At 41.6% G+C, this 13286-nt stretch overlaps 1 protein-coding gene across 11 annotated transcripts in view; it reads left to right on the forward strand.

Annotated features, from left to right (window-relative positions):
* LOC123761342 (excitatory amino acid transporter 3) overlaps positions 1-13286 on the forward strand; it is a 167395-nt gene that overhangs the window by 135623 nt on the left and 18486 nt on the right. For all 11 annotated transcript variants that reach the window (XM_045747303.2, XM_045747304.2, XM_045747305.2 and 8 more), the window contains exons 2-5: positions 768-1028; positions 2105-2232; positions 2451-2649; positions 4734-4776. In XM_045747303.2, the coding sequence (XP_045603259.1) occupies positions 768-1028; positions 2105-2232; positions 2451-2649; positions 4734-4776 (631 nt within the window). The remainder of the gene's footprint in view (positions 1-767; positions 1029-2104; positions 2233-2450; positions 2650-4733; positions 4777-13286) is intronic.

A 13286-nucleotide genomic window follows, 5' to 3' on the forward strand; every position in this document is an offset into this window, starting at 1 on the left:
GCACCTCCACAGATCTCCAGTATCAGCTCTTGATACTGGTAATGGCTCAAAAGGGCCAACACTTACGGGCTATTCATGCCCGTGTCACCTTTTGGGTGGCTTAATCTTCATCAATCAATCAATCGCCAGGTAAGGCGACAATAGAGCAACCCGTCCTCCAGCCCAATACACACATACGGCCGGAAGACAACGAAGCTTCAGACCAGTGCCTTCCAGGCATTCAACTTGCTACAATCTCTTCTCCCTGACCTCTCCCACCCCGTGTCCCTCGCCTCGGTACTTCCTGGTACTGAAAAAACTCACTAACTGACCCAAACTAAGCACACGGCCACAACAGTCGCCACCAGCTTGCTGCACTTTTGAAATGTATAAAAACATAGCGCCTGCAGCATGGCGGAGCTCGACTAGGCTGCGTTTAACCACCCGTTACGACCACCAGTCAGCTGCTGCTTACACCAATAACAATAAAATTATCCTGAAGGAACTTGCCAATCTGCGGGGTGGTGGTGGTTATTGGCTGGTAATAGAATAAGTGATGAGACGGCGAGGGAGGGGATGGAGAGAGGCGCTTGTTACAGTTCATCAGAGGCAGCTCATATGATCACAGTATAATATCTTGTACCAATAAATTGGCCTATGAAGTATTGCATGTGACATTTCCTAATTATGTTGACCAGACCACACACTAGAAGGGACGATGACGTTTCGGTCCGTCCTGGACCATTATGAAGTAGATTTCCTAATTATATTTCTCGTGTCTTCCTCAGCTCGGGCCAGCAGACGGTCGTGTGGTCTCCCTCCGACGGCCGCACCACCACTACGACCACTACCACCACCACAACCACTGCCCCCTGCGCCTCGGCCTCCACTCCTGCTACGGCCGCCGCCTCCGGCCTCACCACCACCGCCATGTCGCGGAAGTTCTCCTGCAACCCTAAAACGATAAAGGATGGGATTAGAGCCAACCTCCTGCCCATCCTGACGGTGTCTGGCGTCACTGGCGGTGCCGTCTTGGGAATCATCCTGCGGTGAGAATTCCTGCGTCTTCTGCCTCTTGCTTTAGTCCCCTTCAGAACTACTGTACAGTACTAATTCTGATTTTCTTTTCATCGTAGTATTGCGTACCATTAGACGGCTTGGATACTAATTACCGTTTTGCAGTAGTAGCAAGATTAGTTTAGATACTCTTGCTTTCTTGTCATTTCCATGTTAAAGGTCTTCTACTTTATCAGTTAATGCACTCCCCAAAGAGACGGAGATCCCTGAAATCCATTCATATAATACAATAATAATAATACTGTGTTTATATATAAAAAAAAGTTTGAAACGTGATATTGTGGTAGTCATAGTTACACAATACTGTAAATTATATGAAGCCACTAATACGCTGGGCGTATTACAAAATACATCCTTGTCAATGTACACTCCAGAGAGCTATTGCAGCGTATATGGCTGTCACTAATGACTCATACGCAGGTAAAATAGATAGAAGCAAAGTTTAAGCAAAAGAATTATCTTAGTGCTATTCATACTGCAGGGAGAGCACCTCCGTTGATCTCAGGCGTCGAACTTTTAAGGGAATGAGGCCTCTTGCATGCTGTTGCAACATCCAGTAAATTAAATATCTAGGGCAATAGTGTTCAGATAACAATACCTGCCCTATTTTCTAAATAAAACTAGCAAAGAGGAGAAAAAGCACTGCCAGGTAAAAGTAAATATGATTTTTTCTGAATCTTTAAATTATTTCCAAATGGATGAATTAATTTGTAAGTAAAAGATTTTAATTACATGCGCGCGCACACTTCATACCAAATTCAGTTGTTGGTGATAATGTTTGGTGACTTCGACGTGTTGGTCGTGAGCCAGAGCCAAGATAATTGTGCCCTGCAAGGGTTAATGTAACGATTGTTTAATAGTTTACCGTTTCTTCAAAACTTTCAGTGATATATAATCCTTCACACATTGTATTTCCTGTCAGAAAACTTGAGGGGTGGGAGCCTTCTGCTTTACTATATAATCTTCACCTAATATAGCAACGATATAGCCAGATGAGCAACTTCACCGGATAATAAAAGGTATATTCATCATCCTATTCACACCACAGGTACTCTCGCGAGGAGCGATGGACGAAGCGGGAGGTCATGTATGTGGGTTACATTGGAGAGCTCTTCCTTCGGGCTCTGAAGGCCCTCATCATCCCCCTCATAGTCTCCTCCCTCGTCTCCGCAATAGGCAAGTCCTAGTCGAGAATTCTAGTAGTTGCTAGAACTGTCTTTTAAGGTTTTATTTTATCAAAGAGTTGTATCTGGCCTCTGGAAGTCTTCCCGGTATCTAAATGTGTTCCCGTGTTTTTTCCTTTCATCGTGAATCGTCCAGACCCTTAAATTATCAACATCTACAACCAATCCAGAGCCACACAGCCTCCTCAACTTTCCCGTGGTATCCTCCAGGTTCCCTAGATCTGTCCCTATCCAAGAAGATCGGCCTGCGCGCTGTGACCTACTACATGACAACGACGGTGCTGGCGGTAATCTTGGGCATCATCCTGGTGGTGAGCATCCACCCTGGTAAGGGCTCCGACGAAGGCATCACTAAGGCAGGAGAGGCGCGCAGCGTTTACACTCCTGACCTCCTCATGGACCTGCCCAGGTGAGAAGTGGCTCCATTATTCTTAGTTTTCTTACACACAGAAATCACAATAGCGTGATGCATCGAATGAACAAATTCACAATGGCCGTGACGAGGATTCGAACCTGCGTCTGAGAGCATCCCAGACACTGCCTTAATCGACTGAGCTACGACATGGTCAAAAGAGTGGAAACAGAAGTTCTACTGAACTTGCTGGATCCTGCAGCCTCTGAGACACAAACCAGGGTTTTACACAACGCCCTCCATAATAAATGAACTAAACTAAACCACCCCCCCATGCACTCGAACTATGTCAATAGGACGTTCTCCCTCTTCGCCCTTACTTCATTACACACAGAAATCACAATAGTGTGATGCATCAAATGGATCATCGTAGCTCAGTCGATTAAGGCAGTGGCTGGGATGCTCTCGGACGCAGGTTCGAATCCTCGTCACTACCCTTGTGGATTTGTTCTTAGCTTTCTTGTTGAGCATAAAAGATGTGGAGTGGTTGTAGCAGGGAAAAGGAATGACGGTATTAGTTATCTTTTACGTGGGCTTATTTAATGATGATGATGTAATCTTGTCCCTTCTTAAAAATCGTAACAAAATTTCGACTTGGGCTTAATGTTATTTACTAATAGAAAATATTAATTGTAAAAAATACTTATGCTTCCAACAAACTTTTGCGTACTAGTCACACTTTACTAGTTCACTTTAAACTTGAATAAAAGTTCAACACGGCGCACAGTATATATTAACCAAGTTGGTAATATATACTAGAAATTATTATACTAGGTAAATACTGGGAGTTAAATTGATCTGCTCATGATAATTAGAAAATTGGACTTGGGATAACTCGAAAGCCTAGGATATGTTAGATATGAATGAATCTAGAATAATTACAGGAAGTTAGGGTGAAACAGGAGCACTAGTGTACTTGGAATAAGTACACATAGTACACATTTGTTCGACAGGATTAAATAAAACTAATCATGTTTCAGACTTTCATTTATTGGATTGACAAGTGTCAATTTAAATACTAAAAATTTATTATTCACTACCAACACGCTAAGCTTTTACCAGCTTAGTATTAATTTAAATCACATAAGCTTTACCAGCTTCGCACTAAATCTAAAATAATAAATGTAATCTTGGATATAAAATTCAATAAGGAACTTGTGGTCTACACTGCACATAAATAGTGGACAATTAGGCCTCATGGAGGGAGTGGGGGAATTGATTTAGGCTCCATGGAGCCTAAATCAATCTGATTTAGCGTGATCTGATTTAATCTGATTTAGCGTGATTCTAATCTGAATGAATCTGATTTAGCGTGAATCTGGCCCCTGCAGGGGCCAGATTCACGAAGCAGTTACGCAAGCACTTACGAACGTTTACATCTTTCCTGAATCTTTGATGGCTTCGGTTACATTTATTAAACGGTTTAAAAGCATGAAAACTTGCCAATCAACTGTTGTTATTGTTATAAACAGCCTCCTGGTGCTTCGGCGCTCATTAACTGTTTAATAATTATAAACAAAGCCGCCAAAGATTGAGAAAAGATGTACAGGTTCGTAAGTGTTTGCGTAACTAAGTGAATCTAGCCCCAGACTCGTGAATATCTGAGTTTTCTTGTCTCTGACCCCATCCCCCCCCCCCCCCTCTGTATAATCTCGTGTTAAAGCCAGCAAGTTTTGACACAGACCAGTTACAACATTCCCCTCTGAACAGGACTCTTGTCGATATTTTCCCCTTGTTAATGCCGGCACCAAACCTGTTCAGTCCTCACCCTTTCCAGTCTAGCCGGTGGCTGATCTTAACTTGCACCCAAACAAGCTAAAAAGATCATTTGTCTAGGGGCCTCTTCTAGTCTAATACTCTTAAATCAATGTCAACCAATATGAAAAAAAAATTATCTTCACTAAATATAAAGTTATAAGCACACCCGTACTACATTACACATGTGAAATGCATTGTTTATGAGAAGTATTTCTGTCCCCAATTATCACACTACAAGCACCAATTGAACCTGTCTTCACTTGACATAATGTTGAGAGCAAATGTGATGTCTACATATAAATGATTGTCTACCTTTCTTCCAGAAACTTCTTCCCACCCAACCTGATTCAAGCCTGCTTCGAGACGGTGAGTGTTGATGGCCAGTGTCTTTGTGTACACATTCACGCACTTGCATCACACTGAAAGTTGAGCGAATTCAATAAATGATCTAGGGAAGACTGACTGAAGCAACCTTATAAAAAAAATTGGTAATGGGATGTTTTGTTTTTGGAATAGAAGGTTGAAATTGATTATCACTGGCTGAAAGGGTGCGTTCAGGATCTGACGGTATATCCGGCAAACCTAAAGTAGACAGTTTTACGCGTACACACGGGGGGAAATAATTTGGAGGTGCATAACTAATTTCTTGAGACGTGCAGACGCCGGATACCCTTAGTTGCACATGCAACATTCGCCAACATAAAGACTGTCTCTAAAAAAATTGAAATGTAATCGTTCAAACCGGTGTACCACCTGCGTCAAAAGTGGGGGGGGGGGAAGGGAACCAGACATTGGTGAGGATCTGGTGCAAGAGACCAGCAAGTCGTCAGTGACCTCCAACTCACGTATAAAGCATTATGATTTGTTTGCCATCTTGCGCATACTGCATTCCGCCGCCTACCTTCCACTCCCTCCAGACACCTCTACCTAAAGCTTGCAGTGTTTTGAGAGCTAATATAATCATTTACCCACCCTACCATGGTCATTAAAAAAAAAGTACTATTAAATAAGCCAGAGCGAAGTGTTGATGCACAACCCCTAGTGGAACGTTGGTAGAGAAACTGGCATCGTATACCATAGTAACCACAAGCGTGGAACGTTGGTAAACAAACCCACGTGGAACGTTGGTAAACAAACCCACGTGGAACGTTGGTAAACAAACCCACGTGGAACGTTGGTAAACAAACCCGCGTGGCCGTTGTCGATAAACAAACCCGCGTGGCCGTTGTCGATAAACAAACCCGCGTGGCCGTTGTCGATAAACAAACCCGCGTGGCCCGTGTCGATAAACAAACCCGCGTGGCCCTTGTTGATAAACAAACCCGCGTAGTAACTCATAGTAACCACAAACTTATCTCAATGAAACGGGTGACATGATAAATACACGGGGAAGTTCTCAGGGCTGTAGAATAATGCCCCTTAAATATTTTAAATTATTAATTTAATATTTACTTTGACAAATCTTTAAAGCAGTTAAAAAATTATAAAAATGATAAAGTTCGCTTCCAGTATTTTTTCTTAATTGATTTAGCATTTTTTCTCTTCGAAACAGATTTAAATAGATAACTATATATATAGGCAAGTTACATCCAATTATCAATAATTTTTTTAAATTACTCTTCCTAGCTACATATATTGATAACAACAATGGTCTCTAATGAAGACAGTTGCAAATTTCAACATTGTTTTTATTTAAGAAAATGAATGACCATCTCAGGATGGTTATGACTGCATTAAAGTGCTCATGCCCTTATCTATTTTGGAAACATTGTTTTTCTTATTTTTATCTTGAAAGTATCCAGTTATCGGTTTTATGTAATCTAGCGAGTTATCTTTAGGTATGTGGTTAGTTATGTAAAGATATCTGATGGGCTGCTTTCAGGTACAGTCTCTCTCTCTTCATCTCGATAGAATTTTATTGGAAAATTTCTTGTATTGCAGCATGTGAAATTTTACGTCATAGAATATTCAGAAAAATATATAACGAAATAATGAACTGTTCTAGATTATGAATGTTGATAAAAAGTGATTAGTACAGTAATCTAATAAAATACATTAAATACAATACAGTACACAAAGCAGTAAACTAATTAGTATACACTAAACCTGTATAAAACAAACCTAGAATTTATCTGAAAATGGCAAAATTTATCTGAAAATTAAGTACATTTAATGTTCGGCGAATGTTTGTGTTTAAATGTACAGGAGTGAAACACATATTACGTATTATAATGTATTACGGCGAGTATTCCATTTGTGCTTTGAGTTACTGTGAAAGACATTGGGAATTGCGCCTGATGCTTCGCCCTCTGCCGCACCGACCTTCCTCTTTTCCCCTGCTCTTATCACCTGACGACGGCGCCGAGGGCAAGAAGTGCCGCCACTGTCAGGGCGGGAACCGTGGGCGTGCGGGCGGCGTTGCAACGGTCAGTGTCGCAGAAGCACATGATGGTCGGGGAGTTAGTGGTACTCCAACAGCCCGTCTTTAACGGCGTTCCTCGCAGATTGGCCCCCGGGGAACATCCTCGTACCATCCGACTCTCTGTCCGGCATCAGGGAGGGGAAGGAAGTGTTAGATTCGTGACTGCTTTTAACCGACCCACCCGCCACAAGCCTAGCCCACCCGCCACAAGCCTAGCCCACCCGCCACAAGCCTAGCCCACCCGCCACAAGAGTAGCCCACTCACCAGAAGCCTAATCGACCCTCCACAAGCCTATCACAAACAGAATGTACAGTTCACCTTGTACACCAATAAAATTCATAATAGATTGCAAACTATAAGTGGTTAGGACACGATTCTTTTATCTGGTATGCATGGCCTAATTTTACCCAGAATTCTGCCTCTTATTTCCCTCTAATTTCCGGCTGGTATGTCCGCTGGGTAGATTAGCCGCATAGAACAGTAACGCGTGGTTGAATAATGCAATTAGTAACATTAATTAGTTTTGTAAATGTATACTTTACTGACCTTTTTCCTGGATGCAACACCTACAGCAGTTGCATAATTCCTGGGTACCTATTTACTGTTAGGCGAACAGAGTCATTAGGTAAAAGTAAACTTACCCAACCCTTTGTCCCGCCCGGGAATCGAACCCTGGATCTATGATTGCGAGTAAGACCGACCCCCAACTGTACCCAAGAGACCCTAAGTAGAACAGCCAGGCAATTTTTTTTGTCTTGGCCGATCTTGTGAAGGTCTGTACAGGACAAGTGGTGAATTGGTCTGAATATACGACAGAATGTTGGGAGGTTGTGATAGTTCGGAGTGTGAAGGGCTGGGTGCGGGTTTTGGGCACAACGATAGGCTGTAGGTGGGATGGGTGGACTCTGGGAGTAGGGGGGTATGTTAAAGATTTAGCTACTCGGGACGAAGTGTCCATGTAGCACGGGCTATGGTGAGCCCGTAAGCTCTCTGGGGGAGGGGGGGGCGGGGCAGGGGGGGGAGTTAATGTAGATTAGTGTTAATGGTTGAGATTTTAAGCTGTAGTCGTCGTCTTGGTGGGATGGGGCCACCTTCACTGGTGATAAATCTGTCTAGATTCTTGACACCCCCTCCCCTTTCCCCTCGTAATATATAACATCTTGTTTGAAACACAAACACTGAAAGTTGGTCTACTCTATGCAATAGCGAAAACAATCTCGACTTTATTATCGTACTTAAGTGTTGCAAGTGTAAAGTAAATAAGGCGTCCTAAAGATATTTAATGATCACCTCGTTTTGAAGAAGAAAAAGTTAGGTGAAAAGCATTAGTTATCATTTTCGGGAGATGTGTAAAAAAATTACATATACAAAATACAGTAATGGTATCATACGAGGGAAAAAAAATAATGTTTCAGCGGGAGCTTCGCTGTTAACTAATCATCCAAGTACTATCGCAGGAAAAATCTTTGATAAAATCTGGGAAAATGGTAATAAAGCTGTAATGAAATCTTGGTTTACTTTGGTTTAAAAGTTGCATGTTGCCAAAGACTCCTCGGTAAAGGAGGGTGCGGTACAGTCTTTCATAGAGATTGACATTGTTTATTCTGCATTATTGTTGTTGTTCCTCTGCAAAATAGTGTAAAGAGGGAGGTCGAAAATTTAAGGGCAGCTCCGATTTATACCCAAACTCGTTCAGAAATATGTTTAACCTTCTCTTGAAATAAACCAACTTTCCCAATGTATATTACATTTCCGAAACAAATTACCGAGTAATCAATAAACCAACTTAAAAACTAATGTTTACTAAAGTCTTGAGTCTAAACTAAACTTGTATAGTTTTTATCCAGTGTTCTATTTGGCGTTGGTATAATTAACACCTTATTAATATCCCCATTGTTGTAACATTTTCCCATTTGTATTCTTAAATCACATCATCCCTTCGCCTCTCTAGAGAATGTACATAAAGCTTTCTAAATCTCTCTGCAAGAGGTTCCTAATACAGGGGATTAATTTATCCTTCTGTTTACACATTCACGTGAATTTGTCCATTATACAGTGACTAAAACTGAACTACAGTCCAACTGGGGTCCAACAATAGGTGTTCTAGTGGGATCCTCTATGGAAAAGCACAGCATAAAATAGAGGCAAGTTTCATGGAATTAGAAAAAGGGAGGCTAATTATTAAAACTGTCAATATAAATTTCAATTCCTAATTTTAATATTTTTACTGTATACCATGTAGAATTCAAGTATGGTTAAATTTGAGATAGTCTTAGCATATAACATGGATTTAGGTTCCTCACCGTCACTAGAAGCCCAGCTAGGTACAGTTTTAACACAGATGTGGTCTTTGGGACATTTCCTCCAGAATGAAGCCCAGGAGGAGGCGTGAGCGAAAGCCTCGCAGTCGGGTTCCCCGGCTACGCCTGTGCCGCACTCGTAACACCAGAGAGAGTAATCGATTTCCCCTGAAACAAGAAATGGCTTGGTGCTGATAGCATAAAGGAAAGCAGACGGTGTCAGTAGTGAAGAAGAGAGCTTACTCATCAGATTAACACTTGTTGTCAGTGATGTTTCGGGCCATGCGTACAAATGTTTACTATAAAATGAGCCTTGTGTTCCTGAAGCCTGCATACATCATACAAGCACAACATTAAGAGAACAGTCATTATGAACATAACATAAGGATTCTGAAAGCAGAGGCATAATTTTGCTAACAGATGTCTGCAATTATTCTAGGTCAAAAAGTACCCCATTTCTGAATGTGGAGGAAATACTTCTTTCAGTGACGAGCCTTTCATTCGCTCAATGTATCGCTCGTACTTGAGATCATGCAGTTTAGTTTTGGTCACTGTACTACAGAATGGACAAATATATTTAAACGCGCACTCGGAAGGATGGCAAAATTATTCCCAGGAATTAGAAATCTATTAATAGATTAAAAAAAAACTCTAGAAACACAAGATTAAGTGGTGATATGAATTAAGTATATAAATGTATGGAAAGTTTGAAAATTGGATAAAAAGTAAATTTAATCTACACCAAATAGAATGGAAAGCATAAAAATTGGTTAAGGTTTAGGTTCGGAAAGACATGTAAACAAGGGTTTGGAAATAAGATGGTTGATTTATGGAGCAAATTATAGGGTAACATCTTGAGGGGATCTGTGTTATTTAACGCATATTTTAAGCATGTATATGCTAGAGTTTGGATAAAAATAGCTGCCTCGTATGGACCAATAGGTCTTCTAGAGTTTGTGTTCAAGTACGTTTATTGAGACAATAAGATAGTGTACATCTCAAGAGGATTAGAGTAGCTTAGGATGTTTCTACCCTCCCTTCCTCGTTCTTTTGTTCTTCAGTAAGCTTGTGCCGGAACACTAAATCTGTATACATACTCCTACACCAGTTCCTGTGTATTCAATGTATGATGATAATACCACAGGATGACGTCTCATACAGGGACATCTAATCAGTTAGCCTGGCAAATTTTGGATGGATTGAGGATGCCCTAAAGAATGTGAGAAGAGAGGAAATTGCATAGCTTCAGGAACCTCAAACCAGCACGTCTGAACTTAAGACTTACTGGTTTCCCAACCTTTGTACCCTTGAAATAATTTCGGGTCGTACTACACACAGAAATTTCATTGTCGACTGAAATGAGATGATTTCTGTCTTTTCGTTTCATACATTAAATGAGAAAAAATAAACTCAAACGACTCTAAAATACATTTGTATGTGATTAGAATTAGCCAATGTATCACCATCTCTTGTGGAACCCCTCTATTTATTTTGGGGTTCTGCGGAACCTCGGTTGAGAAACGCTCTTAAATGACTGGCCTTAAAATAACGTAGTGTGCGAGATCACGACCCAGTTCCTGCTGGCAGAGTATGCACACTGTGTACGACGTTCCGTGCACTGTTCATTCATTGCATGTTCAACATGGCTACTCATCTGCTCTGATTTCCTTTCTCTCTCATCCGCACATTCACTCTTGAACTGTGTATAAACATGCACTCGTTCAGCATGACCAAGCCATCTCGCTGCACTCCTCCCCCCCCCCCCAGTCTTGTCGTTTTCAGACTTGCACGCTACATCTTTTCACGGCATTTTCATTTATTACTTTATAGGTCAATATAAAGCGAGTTGAAGGTACTACCACTTCAAGCAGCACTTTGGCCGAATCTCTCGCAATCTTGTGATTTTCTAATAGGGGCTTTCATTGCACCATCCACATTCCTTCCCCCAGACACACACTACTCTCAACTTTGCTCGCAAAAATTCTCATTCCTCAGTCACACCATATTTTTCCAATTTTCTGTATAAAAACAAAAAAAATCGACAATTGGATAAATTTTCCTTCTGCCAAGTTGTGTGAGTGAGAAGTTCCTCACAAACTTTGGGAATGTAAATTGATGTAACTAGTTCACAACAAAATAAAATTGCTTAACTTAAAGGTCATTGGGGTCCAGTTACCGAAGCCAGTGTGTGGTTGTAACCTTCCTAGCACGATCTCTAACCCTGTCCATGGAGGGACAGAAGAAAATGTATATATGCTGATTAGCATTGTAAATGTGTGGCCACGTCTGTGGTAAAAAAAAAAATATGGGCGTATAGGTCTTTTTTATATATAACCTGAATTCAAAACTGAATTGGGTGCTGAAATTTAACAAATGAGAAGCCTAAATTAAATTCAGGGGAAGGTAAGCATAAGACGGTACAGTCAGAAGGCTCGATAACTAAGCTTTGCAAGCTTTAGGTACAGTGCGTGCGTGCGTGCACGCTTGTTTACGTCACTGGACCGTAATACAAAATACAATAATATTTACCCCCCCCCCCATACAGTTAAACACGGAAGGACTTACCTACTGCATCTTGCAGTATCAAGAGAAGCAGAACAGTTTTGGGTACAACCATCGCGACTAGTCAGCAGGGTAGCGACGCCACTTATCTTTGCTGGCCGCTGCACATAACTCAAATTCCTCACACTGGATTCAGCGTCAGTCCGCGGGACGTCTCGTAGGATCACGCGACATACTTTCAAGCACTCCACATATCACAGCGCCTCAACTATTTTCTTTTTTAGTATGATGTAAGGCGTATAGTGTGTGTGTGGGCGACGTGCCCGGACGTTGACTGGCTTGAAGCTCCTCCGGCGCCGCCACATCCTCTGGTCTGACGTATTTACCACCACACTCTTCATGTATCCGCACCTTCGCTAGCCACTCCCGCCCTCATGAAGGTGGTGTATTGCGTTGAATAGAACGCCATAGCCTTGCGGGGGGCAGCTTGGACGAGTACGTGAACGAAAGGCGACTGAACGATCCGCAGTGGGCGTGTCGGGCACTCCTGCTGCGTCTGGTCACGGCCAAGTTGGGTATTAACCCGCCTGGTTGTGACCTGTGTGCTCCCTCCGCGTGCTCTATTATTATTTTTAGCTCAAAATCTCAAACGTTACTTGGTTTATTCTACGTTACATTAGCTACTGTAGGAAGAAAACTATGGCAACGAATATGCAAGGTGTAGCACTAAACGAGAGGGTGGTTATGTATGGTTGTCACGTATCGCTATATTAATTAAACGTCATGTTGATTAATAAACTTAGTTTTGGCTTTGAATTTTAAGTACACCCGTGACGCCCAGTGAAATGGGCGTTTGATACGGCTTTAAAGCATTTGACCAAGCTGGCAATCGTTATCAAGGGATTATAAGTGGGTAGTTGGCAGCTTTCAAGGTTTCCCAGCCCCAGCTGGGGCGAGGGGCTAACCCCCCCATTGATAGGTATCAACCCCCCCCCCCCCTCACTCCCTAGCACTTGTTGGGGGTATTACGTTGGGGGAGTCCAGTCCTACTCCCACACCTGCTGACCGCTTGCTGTACTTTCGAATTTTTTTTTATTTATAGATATACAAGAGTCTGAACAAGTTTTGGTATAGTATTGTTCAGGTATAAAAGTTTTGTGCCCGAAACGCTGTGCATATTAGTGACTTTAGGTATTGTATGTACTAGCTCTATCTAAAATCCAACATTGTAACTCATCTTCTATATATGCACTTTTACCTGAATAAATATTTTGATTGAGTTTTTTGACGTGCAGCAAAACAATATTAATCACCCCCCCCATACCCATCATGTGGGCGGTAGTAGACAATGTTACACACATAATGGCCTCGGGAAGTAACTGAACCCCAAAAATAATTTGGCTAAGCAAGTTAGTCTTGATAAACTAGTTTGATGAATATATATTAACAATGGGTTGGAGAACAATTTGTTTAGTAACAAGCTCTAAGCTAAGCAACTTAAATTTGCGATGAACTAGTTACATAATTTGATTTGTTGATGCATCCCGTTCATAGTGCGGATATCCTTTCCTATCAAAGTACTTCTTGCATTATTATTAATAACCATTTTCTATCTCCAGCAGTTATATATATAACATTGCCTTCAGCTGAG

This window comes from Procambarus clarkii, chromosome 7 (assembly GCF_040958095.1).
Source record: "Procambarus clarkii isolate CNS0578487 chromosome 7, FALCON_Pclarkii_2.0, whole genome shotgun sequence".
NCBI classification, from domain to species: domain Eukaryota; kingdom Metazoa; phylum Arthropoda; class Malacostraca; order Decapoda; family Cambaridae; genus Procambarus; species Procambarus clarkii.